Here is a 23,522-nt window from a genome sequence, read left to right on the forward strand (position 1 = left end):
AGGGCAAAAATACAGCATTGCAAGTTGCATGCCAAGCAAATATTCAGAAATTTTATAACAATTGGTAAAGTACAAAATTAATGCACTGGTTTCTTCACATGAACAAGTTAATGTAGTTCTGCAGGTGTTATACCAAACTAGGTCAATAGCATAAACATTTCCGTAAGGCAAGGTACAGTCTACAAAAAGTCCAGTCTGTAGTGTGATTGAAACCCTCGGCAGGAGCTTATCCAAAGTAAGCTATAAAGGTTTATTGGTAACCTATTGTTGCAACAGGTTCTTCAAAATAACCTTGATCGAGGAAACATATGGTTACTGAAACATAATTTGTCCTGCAAGATATGTCATTATCCTGATGAAGGCGTCTTGTATAGGACGTTGAAACATCAATTGTTTACAATAAAACTGCTGGATGAGCAATACTTGGTTATGGTCACTAACATTTCATGATCTTTATGTACAAAAAACTTACAGCCAACAGGTGAACTTGTTCTATATAATACACATCTTAACAAACCTCAATGAGACTTTCATCAGGTGAAGGGGGAGGTGTAGCATGTAATACATCTGATGCATTCATTTCATCTGAAGAGTCATAACCACGCTTGCGTTTCTTTTTTTGCTTCACCAAAGTTGCAGGCGGTCTGAAATCATAATGTATGCTTCAAAATAGTTTTTGTTTTTACACTGTCGTGTCATTATTTCACATTTTTGTCCATACATAATAATGCTTATACAGTGCAGTTCTAAGCTTTAGAAAAACTGGACCAGTAAATCTCACCTAAGGTCACTTTTTCTTTCCCCCTTTTGGAAAAGTCATAACTAGTGATGCACTGAACCCGCCTAAAAAGGTTCGGAACGAAACCGAATTTCAGCGTGAATCAGGCTGTACCTAATTTCCCCGTTTCTATGGACGTTTTCAACTGAACCTTGTGTTGTTGATGTGAGTGAAGTGAATTATGACAAACTAAAATCACTGCCACAATGCGGAAGCTTTAATAAACTTGTAATATTTTGCAGACAACGTAACTCATATTTTATAGATACAACAATTAGTTAATTTACATTGTTTCGAATTGGGGAAAATGAAAGTTATTTCCATGGTTTTAAAAAGTTTGTTTTCGGCCAAATTATCAAAAAAGTTCGGGCCGAAACTGAATAATCAGAAAACAGCGTATTCGGCCGAAATGTTTCGGCCAACCGAAACTTCGGTGCATCAACCACTTACACAAGCTATTCTATCTTTGTTATTCAACAAATTGTTTAAACCTACAAAAAAATAACTTCTACACTGATAAATTGTTTTAATTAGTGTCACTTTTTGCATAAGAACATATATATACATTAGATGTGCTCACTTTTTCTTTTTCTTTTCTGGTGATTTAGACAGTTTTTGTTTGTCAGAAATGCTGAGAATCTTTTGAGAGTCGCTTTCACCATCACCAATTGCTGAGTCATCATCCATAATTGCCGTGTCATTGATAGTTGTTGATGTGTCTTCACCTATCTCATCTTCTGGTTTCAGACTGCTGATGTCGCCATCTGTAAAAAATTGCAAGTATTTTTAGCCTTGTAGTCATACAATGCAATGTAACACAAGCATTGTAATGTTTATCAAAAAAAAAGTATAAAAGTAGCAAGAAAAATGAAAACTCACCGATTCCACCATCAGAGTTTATCGCTTTTTCAGCCTTTTTCTTTTTCTTCTTCTTTTTCTCACCACCAGAGGCAGCATCATCCCTAAAACAAATTGTCACCAGTCATTTTAGATTGTTTTTGAGATTACCATACATTAAACCAAGGGTCTCAAACACACAGCCCTCAATAATATTTTGTTGTCATGTTATACTGTTACAAATGTTTTAATAATGGAGCCTTCAACACAAAATTGTTTTTGGCTCTCAAAAAAGTATGACTTTGAGACCCCTGCATAAGACTAAAGTACCATTTTATGAAACACAGTTTTATAAATTGTTTCTTTACCCTTCCGATGTTTCCTTCTTCCTTTTCTTCTTGGGAGGAGGTTTATCTTTTTTTCCACCCTCCTCGTTTTCACCCTTCCCAGTTTTTGCCTTCTTTCTTTGCTTCTTCTTTTTACCTGCACAAAAAACAACCATTGTGTTTCATCAAATTTTATGTATTTGTCTTGATCTGTAAGAGTTTAAAATCAGCCCTGGTAGGTGCAAAAGGGCAAAAATACAGTGCAAATTAAAATGTTTGTGACATTACAATACAAGAACCGAGCATTAACATGAGATACCTACCCGGAGTGCCTGCATCTTCACCAGGTTTACTGGGACTGCTTGCATCATGGGGAGGAAAGCCAGGAGGACCAGTAAGTGCTGTCATGGGACCTCCTTGTTCCTGTGAGAGAAAGAGCAATGAGATTTAAAGACATGATGATAGTCACTGATATTGCACATGTACATAAAAGAAAGTTTTTAAAAACAAAATAATAATAGTTGTAATATGAGAATACTTCATTCACAAAACACATCAAGCTATTCATTCTTGTATTTTAAGACATATTTATTATGCCCACATAACTACCCAGGTATTACACCATAAAAACAACAGATCCTTAAATCCGAACAGCAAAAATCAGCACAATTTAAGTTATAAATTGTGTCACTTTACATCAGGGGTGTCCAACCTTTTTGGCCAAAGGGCCACATTCAGTTTACGAATGATTGCGCGGGCCACTTGAGTGTTACTGTTAATTTGGAATCTTAGAAATAGCTGTCTAATAATTTCTAATTAAAATCCTTACACCGAAATTCTAATCTTAGAAATGTGTATTATCCTCGTGTACAGTTACGGTAACAATAAACACACCAAGTTATAGTTAAGTCAACAAAGTTTTTCCCACACGTCGACATTTCACTGATTTTCTCTAACAAGTTTGGCAATATTCGGTGAGATGGACGATGGAGCAATGCGAAGCGATTTTTCCATTTGGCTGTCAGAAACTAGAATAGTGGCTTTCTGATATACTTCCATTTTATATATTCTATACGATATTTACCAATTTACTATACACATCATTTGATCTACACATATGATTGTTTTTGTAAACAAAAACTAATGGGTCCCCACACGCGTGTTTGTGCGGATTTACGGTAAACTAATGTTGCGGTGATTTTTAAATTCTTAAAACAAATTTTTAGAAAGCATTAACCCAACAATGAAAAATTTTGTTGTATTTTTTTGCACTATTATTGTCATATAATTACAAAAACATTAAAAAAGAACGAAACAAATACTTTCAATTTAATCTCTTGCTTAACTTTGTTTCGTAAAACGAGTTTTTCATTTAACTTTGTTTCGCAAAACGAGTACCATTGACATGTAGTAACCTTTTAGGATGCACACACCAAACGACTGTTTGACCTTTTGACACCGTTTTCAATAGCACGCCGTCCTTGGTGTTCAACAACACCGTTTGACCTAATTTATACATGCCTTGGGTATTTGATTCAAAAAAAAAAAAATGCTACGTTATGACGAAAGAAAGTTCTGAACTGTGTTAGTAATACCTACTAATTGACCTTAAGTAACCCGTGGTCATGCAGCGGCCAACCTGACAACGAGCATTTAAAAAAACTTTTATCTTGTAAAAAGTTTATTTTTTTATATTTAGTTTGTTTAACAAAGTTTTGCTTGACATTATACGAAACCGAAGCACGCTTATTAGGTTTAAATCGCGTCATATGTGTGAAACCTTTGCCGAAACTGAAAATGTGAGTGATAACTTAATAAAACGACATAGCATTGCTGTGCAAAACAGCTGATTTCTAATCACCGAAACGACGTCTCGTAAAACGTCTGTCCGACGTCAAGCTGAGCCTTCCCGCTCTGCCCTATTATTCGTAAACATACTCTCTTGGGACTTCTGCCTACAGTGTCTTTCTTGACCAAACGAGCGTGTGTCGCTGGGTCATTCGGGGTCAAACTTCAGGTGGACCAAGTTCAGATTAATATTAAACATATGTCCAAATTTGAAGCACTCTTTCTTTACTAAACGAGCGTTACAAACCAGCGTTAAAAATTTTACGTTTCGGGGGCCTGTGGGTGAACCGCTGGGTAACTTGGGGTCAAACTTCTGGTGGACCAAGTTTGGATTAATTTCTAACATATGTCCAAACTTCAATAAATTTGAAGCACGCTTTCTTCACTAAACGAGCGTTACAAACCAGCGTTAAAATTTTTACGTTTCGGGGGCCTGTGGGTGAACCGTTGGGTAATTTGGGGTCAAACTTCAGGTGGACCAAGTTTGGATTAATATCTAACATATGTCCAAATTTGAATAAATTTGAAGCACTCTTTCTTGACCAAACGAGCGTTACAAACCAGCGTTAGACAGAAAAAAGAAAAAAGAAAAAAGAAAAAAAGAAAAAAAAAATACGGACAAAAACAATATGTGTCCCCTTCAGGGAAGGGGACCCATAATTACTGATCTTACAGGAGATTTAAAGTCACGTGTCAACCTTTCTTGGAAAGTTCTGTTAGCGTTACTTGCTTTTTGTTTCCTGTTTGGCATAATCTATATCACCGCAGAGTGCTGAAGATATTTCATTGCTAAATGCGTTTTGTGCGAGTCTCTGATACCAGATGTATCTCAATGAACCAAGAAACATTACTGATGGACTCTTCAGACACAAGTCCGATTGTGACGTAACAATGCAAAAATTGTGATGCGTAACAATGCGCATTGTGACGCAATAAAAGTAACTTGAACAGTTGTACTCCATTAACAAAGAAATAAAGCAAACAATAAATGTCAACTTTTCGGAATGAAAGTTCGCCATAAATTACGTAGGCGATTAAGTTGCCAATACGAGTCATTTCAAAAAATACTACGCGGGCCACTCAAAACCTTCCTGCGGGCCACGGGTTGGACACCCCTGCTTTACATGAAATCTAGTTAATCTACTTATAGCATCACATTACCATTAATTTGTAGTAACACAGATATTTTAAACAGTCAACTTGCCTGCATCATCTGTGGGTGAGGGGGTGGTGGACCTTGACTATGAAGTTGAGACATTATCTGAACAGATTTTAAAGATTTAGGGGATTTTGTTTTTAAACAATTTCATGCTACCAAATTGTGGACAGTTTATAAATACTGCGTTCAATATATTGCATTTAATATATGGGTAATTTTGTTCAAAAAAGGGCTCGGATTAAAAACTAAAATGCTGCAAAAAATTAGAAAAGTAGATTTTTGCAAACTAACCACAAACAATTTTATGTCAAAAAGTAAATGTAAGCAAAAATGCAAAAAAAACATTTGCATTTTTACTTACATTTACTTTTTGACATACATTTCATTTATTTAATCACCTGTCGAATTTGTCCATCAACTTCCATCAATCTTCTCTTAATCTGCTCCGATTTTGGAGGAGGGGGATGTGGAGGTTGCTGATCGGGAGGAAGAGTGGGATCAGATGCAGGAGGAGGAGGAGCAGGGTTCTCACTTTCCTCCTGCTGTGCTCTCTGCATCTGAGACTGGAGCTGCTGAGCTTCGTGGCGGAGAACCTGAAATAGAATGACATTTGGAAAGTTAGTTTTTAAAACCTTTGTAAACATCGTAAAAGTAAAATTATAAAACTTGAAACATCATTGTTCGTGAATGTTTTGACCAGTTCCTAAAGAAGTCTTTGCCCTTTGGTAAGTGCGGCTACTTTTATAATTTTATCAAGTCTGTACACCCATACATACAGCTAACCACATAATAAGGGGTAAAGATCTTTACAGACCCTGTGAAAACATGAAGCCCAGGTTTAAAACAACTGCTACACAACATTGCAAAAGTTCAAAAATTGGGTAAACTTTAGGTTTGTATTTCACCTGTAGCCGTTGTTGCAGATGAGGGTTTGGATGCATTCCTGGTGGATACCCGGGTCTTGGTCCAGGATAGCCATGCATGCCCCCTGGCATACGGGGGCCAGGTTGGGGGTAGGGACCTCTGTTGTGAGGTGGACCTGACCTCTGCATATACGGGGTTGCTGATGATTGTGGGTGGGGTCCATATCGGTAGGGGTGGGGTTGATGTGGGTGACCTTGATATTGGTGTGAGGGGTGCATGCCGGGATATTGGGGCCCTGGACCCCTTACCATGCTGCCATCGTGTGGGTGAACTCCACGTGGGTGAGGTGGAGCCCCAGGCTGCTGTGGGTGCATTCCCTGCAGAAATTGACGTTAAAATTACTTGTATTTATATTCTACTTTTTAAAAGGTTCTGTTAAATTAATGAACAAAAATAATTTACAGATTTTGCAAAACCTGTACACTGCTTTGCCAATATTTGACAATCAGCTTTTTAAAGCTATATTTCTATGTCTAGTTTTGAACGTTCAGTTTTTAACATGAAGTTTATGCATTTTTTATCACTGTTATATATGTGTTTCACCTATTGATACTCTTGTGCTTGTATTTAGATACTGAAGATGCCACATAGGCAAAATATATTTATCTGAGTTCATAAGAATGAATGATTGATTTGATAAATTGTAATCAATAAGCGTAAGGTTCATTACAGTCTTCGTCCACCAAGCAATCAGCTGGGAGATTCTGGTTTGAAGTCAAAAATACTGTATTGTAATATTGGATAGATGGTACTTACAGGCATCCCATGTGGGTGAGGGGGTCGGTATTGGGGAGGATAAGCAGCAGGGTCACCTTGAGGGCGCATCTGAGCCCCGGGATGATTTTGCATTGAGGATGGTGGCATTGTTGGTCGGTAAGGTCCTGAAGAGGAAGAGTAGGGAGCACTTTTTGATGTCGGAGGTCCTGGATAGTTTGGTCCTGATGCCGGGTGGGGACCAGAAGTGGGTAAAGAACCTGGCACCTGATGGGGCCCAGAACTGGGTAAGGTGCCAGGAACCTGGTGCGGCCCAGAACTAGGTAAAGACCCAGGTATCTGAGTGGGCCCAGAAGTGGGTAATGGCCCAGAAGTGGGTAATGACCCAGGTGCTGCTTGGGGCCCAGTCACTGGGTGAGCGCCTGGGGGTAGATTGGGTCCGTTGGTTGTTTGAGGTTGGTCCATACTAGGCATCTTTTCATCAGGTGGCTTAAGTGGAGATTCTGTTATGTTTGGCTTTGCTACTTTGACAGGGGACACAGAGGCACTGGAAACAGGCGATGTCATTGTTGGGACGGCAGTATCAATGTTTGGGGTCGGTAACTGGTTCGATATTGCAGAAGACGAAAGAACTACAGTAGATATAATGCTAACAGGGACTGAAGATGTATCGTTCGATGGTGTAAAAGAATCAGGTAAGCTATCAGCACTAGATGAAACAGAAATGTCATGGCTCTGCTGGACTTCGCCGGAAATAGAAGCAGGTTTATCTTCTGGGGTTGTGTTTACCGACATGTTTGGTGCATTATCATTCGGTACATCTGCATTTTCTGGACAAGTAGATGGTACAGGCTCTCCGGTTGTTCCAATAGTAGGTTCTGTTTGTGGTAAGTTAGGTACAGGAATACCAGGATTGCTAGCTTTGGTCATAGGTGCTTCAGAGGGAATAGGTAAACTGGCTGGTTTGGTTTCTGCAGCATTTGAGAGCATGGCACTTGGTTTTTGAGCAGTTGACATCTGCACTGGTGTTGGAACTTTTCCATCAGGTTGTTGCTTCTTTGAGTCCGCGGTGGGTGCAACCTCTTGTAATTGCTGCATAAAACTCCCTGTGCCATCCATAGCATCTCCCAGCAAACTATCCAAGTTAAATTCATTGTCAAAGTCGGTATTTGGCTCAGATGGCTGCGACTGACTAACTGACATCGATGGAGCAAATGAAGTGTTGACTTGGTTTTGTGCACTGTACTGAACATTTGGTGGTCGCTGAGGCCTCATTCCCATACTCATAGTTGTGGCTTGCTGAGGTGGGTGTACAGCAGAACTGTACATTGGATGTTGCTGGTCAAACCTCGGTACTTGAGACTGAGCTTGCTGGTGTGGCATGCGTGGTACACTGGAGCCGCCAGGACCACCAGGAGAGGGCACAGGGGGCCTTGGGCCTTGCCAATTTCCATGTGGGTACCGCATTTGATTGCTATAAAAACCGTGTTGTTGTTGCTGCTGAGACGCTGCATTTTCACCATTGTATGACGGAGCCTGCAATCTTGGGGCAGGGGATCGCACTACTGAGGGGGCAGATGGGGGTGGAGACATCAAATGTGGGGGGCTCATGAAACCCCGAGACTCATTGCGAGGTGTCGGTGTCCTTGACGGGTTAACACTTGCTCTGTAACCAGGAGTCATTTGACCTTGATTCATAAACTGTTGACCTTGTTGCATCTGTTGTTTGGGTGAGTACGAGGGCATACGGGCATTAGGTGACATGGGGCCTGCTTGATGCATGCGAGGCGATGCTTGTGGGGCTGGGTACTGGGGGGTTGTACGAGAAGGTAGAGGTGATGGGGGCATGGAAGCATTCTGACGAGGTGTCATCGTACTCCTCATTGGCGATACAGGACTGTTGTGATGTGGAGACATTGAAGGTTGCATGGAATGTCCGGGCATACCCAGCATCTAAACAACAAAAGTAAAGCATTAGGAATTTGATATGTGGCATCACTCCTCAACGCAAATCCTTTTTGCAACACATGACCAAATTGACTATGTTGTACACATAGTTTCACAATTATTTGCTGTTACCTGTTGTGTCTGATGAGCCTGAGCATTAGCAGATGGTATTTTACCACGGTATGCTTGAGCCATGTTGGTCTTCATCTGGCCTTGCATAACATTCTGTTGCATCTGTGTCATACCAGCTTGCTGTGGCTGCTGTTGCTGTTGGGCGTTAGGGCCGACATTGGGCTGGTTTTGACCAGGGGTACCCTGTGATTGGGCCTGTTGTTGCATTTGCAGCATTTGTTCATCATACTGTGATGGAGTTTTTTGACCTAAAAAAAGGAAATTCACATTCATCAAAGGGCAAATAAATTGATTAACAATGTCATCATTGAGGAAATTGTGTAAAGCAATGAGAATGACATCTAATGTAAAGTTAATATGTTATTCTATGGGAATTTTTACAACACAGTCTTAGGTTTGCAATACTACCTGCCTTCAAACATATTTATTTATATCTTTTGTTAGTTGGTTCAGAGCATTTCTAACAATTTACAATGAACAAATACTACGTTTAGGTTAAATAGAACAAAATTTTGAAAACTTCCATACAGCTATGCAAACTTAATAAACAGGATGTTACTAGTATTAAGGAAAACATATAATCAGCATATTGCTATGGCATTTAGAGGAAGTACATTGAGACAGAGGCGCACTTCAATGCTGGCAGTCACCTTGCCAAATTACTTTACAATGCATCTGAATTCTAACGAAAAGCTGTACACCCTGATCAGTGGCATTTTTGTTTTGGACCACATGGTTTATTTATAACCTGACATTTATTGCGAGACACATCTTAAAGCTGTTAATACCAATGTCAATGCATGTTAAGAATTTGCACCAAATATTTATCTTCAATTTTTTGGCAAAATCTAATTCACACAATGAAAAAACTTATTACCTGCAGTTACTTGATTTGGGTATTGTTGATGGGGTGATTGTCCATACACAGCCATACTGACAGGGGTTGAAGAAGCACCCATACCTACACATTTATCACTGTTAAACATTATACAACATACTTATTATTTAAAAGCACAATTTTAACGTACAAGTATTGACACAAAAGCAAGTCTAAAACCAATCCCTTTCCAAATTAACGTCAGCTAAATGTCATGACATTAACATATTTTTTGCACGTTCGCACCCATGACAGAAGTTTGGAATACTAGTGCTAAAATCAGCACCAGTAGGAAAACAAAAATGCTATGATAGCCTTTATTTATTAAACACTTATTGAGTTAGCACAAAAAAATAACAACCTGTTTCATAAATTTCACCACAAAATGTAATCGAACTCCATTTGTAGCATAAAAAAATCATATTTGCCACCAAGCTGTCGGTTATAACCTAAGAGTGAAGAATCATTTTAATTTGTACACACCTGGCCGCTGCTGGTATTGACCGATGTTTTGTTGCTGCTGTCCGTACTGTTGCTGCATACTGCCTCCAAGTGGCTGCGAAACTTCACCGCTTTGGTAACTTGACGAAACCTTCACAGACATTACAGAAAGTTAACATTTTGCAAATTCAAAAATGATTTCTACACGTTTTACCTGTGACGACATTGGATGTCTTGCATGATGCTGCATTGGCTGGCGCTGATCTGGCATTACTTGCGACGCCATCTGCATTCCACTACTGATATACTGTGATCCATTGTACATACCACCACCAACTAACAACAGATTCATATTAAATGAAGTGAAAGTACCGTAACCAATCAATAACCTGGACAAAAAGTAACATTAAATCAATGCAGGATTCAATGACACATTTCCTTTTAAGTGGTTTCTGCTGTAGCTTGTCATTTGGTAAGATTTATCATCAAATTCTTGTGTTGGAAACTTAAGATGGCATATTGATAACCTTTTTCTTGTAAATTTAACCGGAATGAAGTAAAACTTTGGCCGTAAACCAAAGTTTGACAACTGAGAAACAACTCTTAAAATTTAATGGATTGTTTGTAAAAATGTGCCAATGGCTGTTTGTAAAAATCACCAAAGTTTTAGGTAAATCATGCATTGTTAGAGTTATAGTAAAATGTTGTACATACCTTTGCTATGTCCATATGGCATTCCAGTGCTATTGTCAGAACCAAGAGGCATTGACGAACCAACAGCACTGGGGTAAGATCCAGGCATTCTCGATTGATTTTGCATTGATGCAGCATACATGTGCGAACCTGAAGCAGAAGACATACTAGAAGGGGTCATATCAGGTGGAAAAGATTGCTGTGAGCTTCTGGACGGCATCATTTTGCTGTGGCCATACATGTAGGGGTCTGTTGTCGAGTAGCTTCCAGTGTGTGGTGCGCCATAACCTGGCTGGACTTGAGCAGAGCCCGGATAGCCAGAAGCAGACTGAAACCTTTGCATTTCAACTGATTGTGGTTGTTGGGGTCCACCTTGGGCAGCCATCATCTGTGTCTGTATGCTGTTTGGTGCCGCTGCGTTTGGATGAGGAGGTGCGCGACTTCCGTACATCGGGTGGTTATATTCCTGTCCGCTTGGTACACCACTGGCGCCGTTGTACTGTCCTGGCATGTTTCCACGATACATATCCGATTATTACAGTTCAGGCAAAATCACGATTAAGCAAAAATTGATCATTATAAACTTTGTACAATGATATTTGGGCACATAATCCAAATATCTAAGTGGCTAAAAGCTTCTGCCCACAAAAATCTAAACAAACAATTGAAAGCTGCTTGACTGTACATAAAAGTGCAAACAATGTCACTAAACATCATTTCATTAATTTACTGTACCATTTAAAAACAGCTAAAATATATTAATAAATGAGAGTCAACTGTGCAAACTTCATTTTATGACCACAGTTGTATGCCACAACCCAAAGTAGAAGAAACATAACTTATCAGGAATCAGAAAAAAAACAATAGTCAAGTATCAGTTTTAGTTTACACTTTTCAGTATATATTTTTAATTTTTTTTTAAACTCAGTATTACAAATTCACAGTATATTCCACTTTGGAATTTGGATATCATGGTGTTTCACAAAGCATTTGTTTGTGGACAGGTGGTAATAGAGATATATAATGACATGAGGAGTGAAGAAAATTGTCATTTACTTTGACACAGGAAGTGTATGGCCCCAGGCAAATCAGGCAATTTTACGCAGTTATTGCTACCCACAGTTATAGAAAGCAATTTTGCATTATATATGTGAACAGTTAAACAAAGACACTAATGATATTTATGTCATTAACTGTGTTTGACAAATAACAGCTAAATTTTTAATGTTAAAATATCTTTTGTACTTAATATACATGTTTAAGTATTTTAGCACATATTCAAGCCAACTAATAAGTTTTGTTGAAAATATATCTAAAACATTAGCAATAATTTATTCCAGAATAAAGTGGCTTTCCCCAAAAAAACTTCTGAAAACTTTTTTGTCATAAAATATTGCTCCTAACAATATCAGTAAGTATTGTACACCAAAAGTATCATAAAATTTTCTATTCTACAAAATAAAGTTCTTCTGCCTCATGACAGAATTTCCAGTTAAAACCACCTAAGTTCAACTTAACTAGAGAAATGTACACAATCAGCAGTAGTAACCCACACACTTCATAAAGTCACGTAGTAAATTTAGTTCTAAAGCTTTTTCACAAACGAAATACAAGCACTAATTGGTATTCTAGCAAAATAAGTTAGATTATACTGTAATTTAGTTCAACTATTTAACACAAGAATTTGAACGTTTAGCTGAAACTGTGACGACAAAATTAAACTAATTGCAACGAGAAAACTACCCCAAACCATTCTAACACGGCATTTTTTACACGCAATAAGTTATTTGATTTTATCCGAGACGCCAAAGAAAGTACCCAAGATGGCCGCCATAATTACGAAACAGAACAATGACCCGCCATTACCAGAAACGCGACAGAGTTAGAACACGCAAAAAACATAAAATTGCGCACGCTCGACTTTCCAGTCAGCTTTAAATGTACCGCGTTCGCTCTAAAAACGAAGGCCCTCAACTCGACTAGAGCTTTCAAACGTTAAAACATCATCATTCAACGCGAAATCGAACGATAAAAACGAATTTTCGAACTTTGAAAAGCGTCAGAAACCGTCTGCCCGTGAATTAGTTGAATTTGATGAAGCGCCTTTTGTACAAATTTGTGCTTCGTTTTGCCTTGTGTTATATCGCGTTGAGGCCGAGGGAGATACGGCAGCCAATCAGGAGTGGCGCGCTGCATGGTATAGCCTGGATGAGGCCTGACCCGACCACACAAGGTACTCAGATAAATAATAAACAAGAAAATAGCTCCTCGTGGAACGACGGAGCCAGTGTTGTTCTCCTCAATTTCTTATTTCTTTTTTTCTCTTTACCTTCTTCAGGGTGAGAGCAAGGGTCCGTATCCTTGCCTTCTCGACAAAGCCGGGCTGGAGCGAAGCGCCTCTTTAATGTTTCTTTATTATCTTCAAACGTCTACGTTTTGCCGTTTTGGAGGAAGTCGTCACTAACACATGCACGTCACCAAAAGGCAAGCGCAGTTTCTGATGTGTCTCGCTACTGGCCTCTTCTGTCGCGCCGGATATATTTACTGACACAACGTAAATAAATTTTGGGGTCTTATTTGCTTGCCTGCAAACTTTTGCGGGATAACAAATTACGAATGTTGTGTAATATTTACTTCATAAACCTTTCGAAGCCGGTTTTCTGCGAATAATTAGGTAGTTCGGTAGTTTTTTGCCCGGCAAGAAGTCAAGAGGGTCAGCTCTTTTCAGCGAAGTATTTATTCAAGTCTGCCTGGTGGAATATCTCTGGCAGGCAACGTGGCGCGTAAAATAAGCTATAAGGAAGTTTAACACTGACATTTTTGGAAGAATATCATCTAAAATTCAAAAACTTGCATGTCAAACATTTTAAATTTTAAATTACTCGTTTAAAGCGTTTAATACTGCGTGGATCAGACAGGAAAAACTAATAACCTGCGGCATAACCAACCGAATTTAGGCGGACGTTTTTTCCCTTGCTTGTAAATGCTTTACATTTTCCTGTTTATTTGCAAGTTATTTCAAAATCCAAGTTAATTTACTTTAAACTTTCCGCTATTGCCGAAACTGTTGATTTATAAAGCACGTCGCTTTTTAAGTCACTGGGCTGTTATCTTCCTAATAAGAACAGATCCGTTTATGGTGTTGTAACGATTATCAGTTTTCACAACAAAAACACCATATTTTCTAATCAGAATACAGAATAGATTTTTTTTTACCCTGTTGCTCCCAATAAACTGGAGTGCCGTTGGATGGCTACACTAGCCAATATGGCCTATTTCTCGTCGCCAGCTCTACAGTACGGTTGCGATTAAGGTTGTTTCGCTGTGTAACTATTTAAGCAACTTAGGATTACAGTACATTTGACCAAATGCATTCGCTGTCATTTTATCGTTTAGAACAATAACAGCCTTTCATTGAACTTTCTATGCAAACGCAACAATATTTTTATTTCAATGTGACAAATTCAAGCAATCCCAGAAAAAACGTCTATAAATCATCACGGACACCAAAACCAGGACCCGTTGGAGTTTCTGTGAGTGATGTTAGGCCACCTAGTGGCTCGCATGCAAATCTTCCACTCCTGAAAAAAATGAGAAAGGTCATGAACAAAAGTATCCAATGCCTGTTCTTGAATTAAGCTTGAAAAAAATCTTACCTTGGTCCTGCCCTTGGCGTTCTACCAGCTTTCAAATCATCCAGTATTTCTTCCATATCGCTTGGTTTTAAATCTTCCTGAAATTCATAAATTATATTTAATTAAAAATAGGTTCATTTATTGGGAACAATAAATGGAACAATTATTTTCCTGTGTTTCAAACCTTGTCCAAGTAATACCAGCAATAGTTTAAACATGCAAGAAAGCATTATCTATGTACTGTATGTGACATACTAGGTTGCAACATATACAAAAAAAAACAATTCAATTTAGTTTTCTTGCGAAGTCAATGTTTTTCAAGGATTGGCATTTTTAAAGAATCAGTGTATTCAACACAAAATTAACGTAAACCAGTTCTTTTGTGTGTTTTTCCCAGTTGTGTTATTGAACAGAATTAGTGAGGCATGGTTTGTCAGCCTGTTACTCCCAACAATCTGGATTATTGTTATATCGCTGCACTAGCCAATACAGCTTATGTCTTGTCACCAGAATCAATGATTATTATAGGTCGAAACAGTGTGCACCATCTGCAGCTTACTTATCATTTTTGGTTGGGTGCTTTTTAAAGGTGGTCAGTTGATTCAAAATTTTTGTTTTGTTTTTATCACTTACGTAGTAAAAATCATTGATTTGTATCATGGGGGCATTGACACAAGCACCGAGGCATTCCACTTCCATAAGAGTAAACATTTTGTCTTTTGTCGTCTCGCCAACTTTTATTCCCAACTTATCTTGTAAAGTTTTCAGAATGGCATCTGACCCGCATAACATGCATGGAGTCGTTGTACACAGCTGCAAGTGATATTTTCCAACTGGATTTCTGAATAACAAAAAAGTGTAACTTCAATATTAGACCAGACTTGGTTATGTGTGTTTTTAGGCACTGGTAAAAAATAACCTTGATATGTTTGCCATACACCACACTTGTAGTCAGGTTTTAAGTAAGCTTGATCAAAGAATGAAAAAATAAGCACTGCAAATCAAGAATTGTTTACAAAATTCAATATATTTACAGTAAGCTTAACGAATCATTGGTAATAATCCAGTATTAAAAATGGTGCAACTGCAACAATATCCGCCATGTTTTACCTGTTATACATGGTATAAAAAGTGGCAACTTCATAAACCCGCATTGGCGGAACTTCAAGGACGCTGGCAACTTTGTTCATAGCAGATATTGGAAGCCAACCATGTTGTCTTTGTGCTACATCAAGAATTGGCATTACTGCAGCAACTTTGTGGCCTTCCGGATAATTAGCCATGATTGCATCAATTCTCTGCAGAATACAAAAACATTTTTACACAAAGACATAAAAATAGTCAATGAATTTTTAGTTCATGCTAAAAAAGTGTCTAATTAAGTTGACAGAAGTGTATTTAGATTCAGAAGCAAATCTATTAGCTACATGTACCATTCTAAAGTGACATACCATTCTTTGCCACTGGATTTGTAAGTTTATACACAGCAATTTTCACAAACAGAATGCGTTAAAAAGCATGATATAGTTATTTGACACAATAAAATTTGCTTTGTATTTACCTTGTAGTTTTCTGGTGTGAAATCAAACGGAGTGTTTGCGTTGTTTTCTGGTGTGTCAGTGTGGTTGAAAATCGCTCCACTGCTTACTGCAGCTGATTTGTGAATGCTCCGAACATTTTGTCGTACCTTTTATGATAAAACAAACTGTGCAAGCTAGACATATAAGTTGAAAAGAAACACAGCTCTTAAATTTACAGGCCTTTTCAAAAAAACAAACGTTTAAAAATTTACCTCAAATTAAATTCCAAAATAATACGAAATAAAAACACAAGTGACTCACCAATACCGACAACATTTGTTTAGCAGAAGCAAGCATCTTTTCTGCTAGTGATAGTTTGCCAAATCTACGTTAACTCCAATCCTACATAAGTTTGTCCTTCAAAACCAACAATTACGTTCAATTTGGTTGCAAAACTAATTTGGCACAACATATCTTCGCTACGCAACAGTGATTTTGCCATATTTTAGATGTTTGTGGTAAACTTTAGCCAATTTCTCCAAGATTTTACATTTTTTAAAGCCTTTTTTACGCTCATAAAAAAAGAAAGTGTTTTGCGTTAATAAAATTTCGTTTTAATGCTAAAACGTTCTAAAAATAAAAAATAATGTCGAAACTGGTTGAATCCTAAAGATGGTTTCACACATTACGGTGAACACAAACAAAAAGAGAAAAATCATAGGCGAGCAACGTCTGAATGCTTTATGCTCGCAATAAATCCGTCTTTCAGATGCCTATTGCATTGCAAGTCCGCCGAATCATTTCTTGTTTGCACTTCAGTTCATGCAGTTAGTGACTTCAATTTAGTTCAACCCATCGGAACCACTGGGTTGGAGCAATGCCGCTAAAGTTTCTTGCTCAGGGAAACAGAAGCGACCGAGATGGGATTAGAACTCACAACCTTGAGGACACAAAGAGGTTGCGCTAACCACTCGGCCAACTTAGAGAGGACGAGATTCATATTTTACTTCATGTTGCGTTTTATGTCATTTTCAGCAATACGTTTGTACGTCTTATTTTTTCTTGTGGTGGCGCAGCAGAGCACCTACGGAATACACCCTATTTGGGTAGAGTTTAACGTCAAAGGGGGTTAAATGTAGCCTATCGAGTTCGTAAATATCTGTCAGACGAAATAACATCGCTCAAAAGGCGAAAAGTGACTCAAAACAGACGAAGTTGTGACAAGAGCCATCTGGCTCAAACAAGTTATGAGAATATGAAGATAGCGACAAACGAGTTTCGGTAGCTTTTGTCGGCTCAGCATTCTACCACTTTAAGGTGCTTGAAAGATCTGAAGTTCCATTCAGGTTTGTGTAACTTGCCTCTATCACTGCCACTTACTTTCCCCTAAATATGACATTTATGTCTGAAGTCTCGAAATCTTAAAATTCCAATCGCCCGTTCCCCAAAAGGAGGTCACAGAGATACAAAGGCACCCCCCAAATACCGTCATGTTATACCCTCACATGAAAAAGCACGGCTATGTTTTTATTTGCATTTTAGTGAAGTTCTTTTTCATAGAGGTTTACTTAACATTGGAACCTTAAAGCATATTGTTTCATTACAGATAAAAAGAAATTGTTTCATTGCAGATAAACGGTATTTTGTAAACAGAATGTGTTGACGAAAAAATAGATTGACAAAAAATAAAGCGCATAATAGCCTGCACATGCAACTTTGTAACGATGTGTAAATCACATCGTCACCCACTTTTCATGTTTGTGAGCCGGCCTTCGCAGCAAGGCACACTTCACAGGGCGAAAGTTTACGTATGTCCTCTGCTTGCACCGCGCACGAGAAGGATGTACGAGGATGAGAGCACTTAAAGTATACGACGAAATCCCACCGACAGTAAACTCTTCATCCAGGCCAGAAACAAAATCATCCACGCCGAGAGATGGCGGAACAACATTTTGCTACAATTTTTGTTGTTGATTCAGATAGACGTTTAGATTTAGTACAGTTAGATTCGATTTGCAATTAAGGTTTGTGCAAATTAGTTCAGGCTGCAGGAGGCCTAAAGAAATTTTAGTTGGAAAAAAGAAACAAAAAGTCGAAAATTTGTAGGTGAAAGAAACTCTCCAGTTTTAAAAAATCCTCTTTGTAAACAAATTTGTCAATAAGAAATAAAAATCATTAAAAACAAAATCTTTTTTCGGAGTTATGTATTTGGGTTGTTTCATTTATTAACGCGGTAAATTCAAGTTGCCGCAAATTTTTTTGTTAATTACCAGGATCAAAACCAAAAATTGCTGGAAAATTTTGCAACGACAGTTACGAGATTTTAATCAAGATTGCTTGTTAGAAGGTTGCAATCAAAGCCACTTATTTTTATTCAACTTACTCAACTTTATTTCACCGGTTGTTCACCTGCAATAATTTTTCGTGTGTTTGGAGTTTAATAGCGATTCAATTGTCAACGAAAGAATGCAGGAAGGTATGACAAAGCTTGACAGTTGGATAACATTCTTTTAATGCACAAGATGGTGCAAAGAAAGTTCAAACACCGGAAATTTACTTGCTGGATGAACATTGTACAGTGTTGGATTATTTTGCACTTCGGATTTTTCGGTATTACTTCCGCAATTCAATGGCTGTAAGTTTGTGTTTCAACCAAAGTTCCATAAGTCGGTCCGATATTTCGGATCGGATTCGAGTTTAGGAAATATAACGTACATGATGTGGGCCTGATTATGATGTAATTTTATTTCTGGTGTGTCCAACTTTGAACTGAAGTGAAGTAAAACTCGGGCCGGGCTTTAGGGTTCGGATATTTGAATAAAATCGGTTTGATTCAGTTCAGGTCTGACTTTACGCTTGGCCACAATCGAGTTCCGATGAAACTAAGTCTAGTGCCTTAATAAAAAAGGGTTCAAGCCGGGTTTCGGTCCCGCTTTCATTTTCGTTTCAACTTGTAAAAGTAAGTCATAACGGTAAATTTCTACTTTACAGATCTTTGGGCAAAATCATGTCAGTTGGTCCTGAGACAAGGTCAATGCTGTTTTGCGACAGAAGTTATTATTTAACTCCAAGACAACGGAAGGTCAGTAAAATATTTTCAATTCTTTTTTTTGCAGTTCATATTTTCAAACATTGAAGTATTGAAAAAAAGTGTTTTTGGAACTTTAAAATCGAATTTTGTAACTTAATTGTATTTAAACCTTTCGTTGAGTTGGGTCGAATATATTTCGCTTGGCCTAGTCCGGGGGTTCCCAAACTTTTTCGGTCTGTGGCCCAAATGTCTATTTAATGGCTCACCACGTGCTGTAAATTTGGACACAAACAAAAAAATAACTCAAAAACAGTCGAAATGGTTTCCAGCAATTTATTTTTAATAATGTACATTTCCTGAAATTTGGCTACAAGATTCGGAATTCTTTGCAAAAATTACGTTTTTCAAAACAAAGCGCATAATATCTACAGTATAACAAAACAATAGAATCTGTTCAAATGGGTCTGTGGCCCATTGAAAATGTTTAGGTGGCCTAGTACTGGGCTATGGCCCACAGTTTGGAAACCACTGGCCTAGTCGGAAATAACTGCACAACGTTGAAATGTTAGAGCACAAAACAGTAAGGGCACAAGGTAGATAATGGCTAAACGCGCTGCAGCTAGATCGTATTGTATAAACGGAGTGATTAGAATTAAAAAAAAAAACGGACAGCGCGTGGGTTCGAACTCATCCGTGAACTTTCTCAAACAAAAGTAATTTTCTATCTAAATCCACTTTTTATTTCAGTTTTGTCGACAATATTCGGGCACTATGGCTTCCGTGGCCCAAGCGGCGTCGTTGGCCATGAAAGAATGCCGGCGTCAGTTCGTCAATGAGCCCTGGAACTGCTCGACACCGTACAGACGCCACTGGAACCATATGAGGGGTTCAACGGCCCCCGCCGGAATTCCGGCTGGTAGTCGGGAATCGGCCTATGTTCATGCATTAAGCTCTGCCGCTGTGGCCTTCTCTGTTGCAAAGGATTGTAAAAACGGGCGCATCAATCGTTGTGGGTGCGACGGTACGTGGGACAAGTACGCCCCCACGACTGGTGGTTTTTCTTGGGGCGGCTGCTCGGCTAATATCGACTGGGGCAAACACATGTCGCGAATGTTTACTGATGTTCCGCGGAAAAGAAGGATGAGGCGGAATACGCGGAAATCCCGGAAAAGAAGAAGGAACGAAAATCATGTGAATTTCTACAACAATAATTTCGGCAGAAAGGTAGTTCTTATAAAAATGACCTAGTTGCAATGAAACTTCTATTAAACAAGTTACGAAAACGGCATGTTTTTAATTCAAATTTTGTACCTCAAAGGAAAACAAATCTGTCAGATAACTTACACATATTGATAGGCCTCTATTTTATTGCCTTGCAACAACCACTGTAGTAGTCGTTTACACAATGGTTTACAACCTTATATACTGATCGCGTACCACCTGATAACTTAGTATCGCTGCGAAGCACCTAAACCCTGCTTGAATAAGTAGTCGTAAAAATAGATACGCCTATTCTCCTTACTGGGACAGCATATTTCCAATATAAGATAAGTTAGGAATTAAATGCAAAAAAATGGCAAAGACAAGAGTTTCGACCCAAACCTGGGCTGATCGGTTGGGTCTGTTAAGTTGCGTTTTGTGATCTGACTAGAATTGAGCATAACAGAAAGCGACTCGCGCACCACAGGTTGACTTACACAAAGGGTTTCGTTTTTGTGCAAGCTACTTATCATGTGTGGTGTTCAACCTTGTAGTTTCGCAATTTAAGAATGCAAATATAAACGAAAAATGACTCCAATCTAAGTGACGCACATTCGGGCAAACTTCACCATAGAAGTGTTTATCTATACCACAAAAGCGAGGGTGCTCAATAAATCCATGGGTTAACAAGGCCAAGTGCGAGGGGTGATTTGGCAATATCTGTTTTGTCCACAGCAAGAATCAGAATCCCAGCAATTGTGAAAACTGACAACTGAAGAACTTCTTCAGCACAATCAGTAACTTGTAAGGGAGAGACGATTGTCTGAGTGGGGCAAAATATCGATTTCTGTTGTCTGTCGCAAGAAATTTAATTAAATTTTGGTTCCGGTCTTTTGAGAAGAGGACACTTGCTGTCTGAATGCCAACGTTAAAAGCGCGGGAAAAGCTCGTTGAGTTTCGCTTGAGTGGCGTTTGAAACATTCTGACAAATTGGTTGTAGCATTTTGTCACATGAATGTTTTTATCTTGTCTGGGTTGTTACTGATATTCTTGTGCGGACAATACAATTATCAGTCATCATGGCGGTATAAAATAGTAAAAGACAATAAGTCGTTTAGCCACCATGCATAAAATGCTTCCATCTGCGGGTGATAGCAATCTATTGAGTATTGGGAATGACAACACATTGCACAGCGACCCATAACTATAGTTGTAGCCTAAGTCGAGTTTTCCGTTTCGAGTTCGGGTTTAAGTTAAAATAAAACGGGCTTGATTCGGGCCTGAATTCACATTTGTGTCGTAATTTCACTTGATAAATCAAACTTTTGGGTCTAATTTGAGCTTGTTAAACAAACTCGCATTTAAATTAAGTTAATCAATATCGAGCAGTGGCGGCTCGTGCCTAAAATTTCTGGGGGTGCTGCTCCAAATTTTAGCCTTCATTAAACAAATATTGGCAATACATAGAAAAGCCACATTTCTAGTTTTCTAGCCATTGTTTTGTGTAGAAACGAGTAATACAAATGTTAATTAGCAACTCTATTGTGACGTAATTTTTGTTACGCAATAATGTACACGAGTGTAAACAGCAGACGACATCATCAGGGAATTTTGTTTGCTTGCACAGCGACGGACCAAAGTCAATAACATGCAGTAATAATGTGGAACAAAAACACACGTGACACAGACTCGAAACGAAGCGGGTGTAAATACGGTAAAACACAACAACAATACATAGAAACAAGTTAGTAAAAAATGAGTCGAAAAAGGTCGTATTTCAGTTGGACAACATTTTCTGGCTTGTATTTTAAATTTCAGGCACCAAATTCGTAACCCAGTTGTGCTACAGCCTGTTATTAAAATTATGAAAGGTTTTTAAACAGACAACAAACTGTTTTGCTATTTACGTCAGAAACTGATGGAACGAATGGGCCGAAAGTGTAAATGTCATGGACCGACTGGATCTTGTCAGCAGCAAACTTGCTGGAGAAGTCTCCCAAACTTTGAAGAAATCGGGGCAACGTTGAAAAGGAACTATGCAGAAGCGCAACAGGTATTTTTTTTGTAATTTGACCCAAATACTTACATTTTGTTTTGAGGTTTGTCGTGACCCACTGACATGCATTCTTACTATTTTGGTTATTTTTGTCTGTAAATCAGGAAAGCTTTTCGAAAATTACTACGTCAGTTCGGAAAATCAAAAAATCAAACAAATATGTTTTGTTTTTGACTACACATTTCCATTTAGCCCAAACTTTAGAGCTGGTTCAAAGCATTATCAGTCAGACAACGCTCAACAGTGAGCAAAGATCGCGACCCATAGTTTGGGAAACACTGCTATAGGCTAAGTCGACCTTTTGTTTTACTTTAATTAGATGTAAACATGCCACTTTATTTCACAGGTGCACGTTGTTCGAACCAGAGACGGACGGACGTTGGTTCGACCGAAGCAACTCTCTCATCGTTGGAAGGAAACCCTCGCGTATCTGCGTAAATCACCTGCTTTCTGTAGAACAGCAGGAAGAAAGTGTTCGCTCGGTGCAAACGGTCCCGCAGGGTGCAAAACGATGTGTTGTGGCCGTGGGTACACAAACAGGACAGTCGTAGAGAGAAACTCATGCCAATGCTCGTTTCAGTGGTGCTGCTCGGTCAGTTGTAAAGATGTTTGTGTTAAAGAGCATGTGGAACAGTATTGTCTGTGACCTTGAAGTGAGAAGTCCGATGATCGGACTCTTTTTATCCGTGTGAAGTGGATGGGTTTCAATGCATCTGAAACGTGTGTTCAGCAAGACTGCTTGGGCGGGAAAACTAATTTGAACTTGTTTCAGTGATCGCTTTAGAAACCATGCAGCTGTATATACACTTTTGGTGGTGGTGAATTGGACTGGTTTAGGTTTTGTTTTATTGTACATGATGCATAAGTCTTCATAATTTTACCGATATTCTTCAGAGCGAGTTATGCTGTGCAGCTTTGATCCATTTTATTTGTACTTTTTACGGCAATAAAAAAATCAAAAACAAGTGAAAGTGAATTGAAATTAGGTTTAGAGCAGTGGTTCTCAACCAGGGTCCATGAGCAGTGGTTCTCAACTCGGGGGGCCTACGGGTGTAGATTCACCAGAAACACCCACTAAAAGCCATTTTGGTTTTAACTTTATTCCCTAATTTAATCGACTATGTCATATACTATCAGTGCCGGATTAACCATTAGGCAAAGTAGGCACCTGCCTACAGGCCAGTAAAAATTCCAGGCCACTTTACAACAACGATCTTAGTGACAATGATTTGGCAACACTGATAATTCTAATTTTTTTGTTGGCAACCCTGATTTTCGGGCCACTTATAAAATGTGCCTACAGGCCAGCAGACCCTTAATCCGGCACTGTATACTATTTGTCTATGTTGAGATTTTTCACGATTACAGATTCTTGTTTAGGCTACTCTTTTCGACCTGTTTAAA

The 23,522-nt window shown here is 38.6% G+C and overlaps 3 protein-coding genes across 6 annotated transcripts in view; 1 reads left to right on the forward strand and 2 right to left on the reverse strand.

The window, feature by feature from the left end:
* LOC145232231 (uncharacterized) overlaps positions 1-11,357 on the reverse strand; it is a 42,132-nt gene extending 30,775 nt beyond the window's left edge. For all 4 annotated transcript variants that reach the window (XM_080096785.1, XM_080096782.1, XM_080096784.1 and 1 more), the window contains exons 1-14: positions 10,698-11,357; positions 10,198-10,319; positions 10,026-10,134; positions 9,543-9,626; positions 8,666-8,913; positions 6,629-8,539; positions 5,854-6,189; positions 5,347-5,541; positions 4,994-5,050; positions 2,265-2,364; positions 1,984-2,098; positions 1,658-1,740; positions 1,359-1,542; positions 518-644 (exon numbers count right to left, since the gene is read on the reverse strand). In XM_080096785.1, coding sequence (XP_079952911.1) covers positions 518-644; positions 1,359-1,542; positions 1,658-1,740; positions 1,984-2,098; positions 2,265-2,364; positions 4,994-5,050; positions 5,347-5,541; positions 5,854-6,189; positions 6,629-8,539; positions 8,666-8,913; positions 9,543-9,626; positions 10,026-10,134; positions 10,198-10,319; positions 10,698-11,202 — 4,176 coding nt within the window. In that variant the 5' untranslated portion in view covers positions 11,203-11,357. The remainder of the gene's footprint in view (positions 1-517; positions 645-1,358; positions 1,543-1,657; positions 1,741-1,983; positions 2,099-2,264; positions 2,365-4,993; positions 5,051-5,346; positions 5,542-5,853; positions 6,190-6,628; positions 8,540-8,665; positions 8,914-9,542; positions 9,627-10,025; positions 10,135-10,197; positions 10,320-10,697) is intronic.
* A 2,739-nt stretch (positions 11,358-14,096) lies between these two features.
* Positions 14,097-16,304, reverse strand: LOC145232233 (NADH dehydrogenase [ubiquinone] flavoprotein 2, mitochondrial-like). The gene is made up of 6 exons (XM_080096786.1): positions 16,153-16,304; positions 15,873-15,998; positions 15,422-15,609; positions 14,945-15,152; positions 14,333-14,409; positions 14,097-14,257 (listed from the first exon to the last, which is right to left on the reverse strand). The coding sequence occupies exons 1-6, from the start codon at positions 16,186-16,188 to the stop codon at positions 14,164-14,166; spliced, it is 729 nt and encodes a 242-aa protein (XP_079952912.1). The 5' UTR covers positions 16,189-16,304; the 3' UTR covers positions 14,097-14,163.
* A 2,534-nt stretch (positions 16,305-18,838) lies between these two features.
* On the forward strand, positions 18,839-22,776 carry LOC145234554 (protein Wnt-4-like). Its single transcript, XM_080099269.1, has 4 exons — positions 18,839-18,913; positions 19,610-20,086; positions 21,975-22,115; positions 22,465-22,776. The coding sequence occupies exons 1-4, from the start codon at positions 18,839-18,841 to the stop codon at positions 22,762-22,764; spliced, it is 993 nt and encodes a 330-aa protein (XP_079955395.1). The 3' UTR covers positions 22,765-22,776.
* Positions 22,777-23,522: the final 746 nt, after the last annotated feature.

The sequence above is a fragment of the Phallusia mammillata genome, chromosome 6 (genome assembly GCF_965637545.1).
Source record: "Phallusia mammillata chromosome 6, kaPhaMamm4.hap1.1, whole genome shotgun sequence".
Classification (NCBI taxonomy): Eukaryota; Metazoa; Chordata; class Ascidiacea; order Phlebobranchia; family Ascidiidae; genus Phallusia; species Phallusia mammillata.

Coding starts and splice junctions, on each gene's coding strand:
- LOC145232233 (XM_080096786.1), bottom strand. CDS start 16,188: ATGCTTGCTTCTGCTAAACAAATGTTGTCGGTATTG. Junction 15,999..16,152: donor AACAAATGTTGTCGGTATTG/GTGAGTCACTTG, acceptor TTATCATAAAAG/GTACGACAAAATGTTCGGAG. Junction 14,258..14,332: donor ACGCCAAGGGCAGGACCAAG/GTAAGATTTTTT, acceptor CATTTTTTTCAG/GAGTGGAAGATTTGCATGCG.
- LOC145234554 (XM_080099269.1), top strand. CDS start 18,839: ATGTCAGTTGGTCCTGAGACAAGGTCAATGCTGTTTTGCGACAGAAGT. Junction 18,914..19,609: donor TAACTCCAAGACAACGGAAG/GTCAGTAAAATA, acceptor TTTTTATTTCAG/TTTTGTCGACAATATTCGGG. Junction 20,087..21,974: donor ACAATAATTTCGGCAGAAAG/GTAGTTCTTATA, acceptor TATTTACGTCAG/AAACTGATGGAACGAATGGG.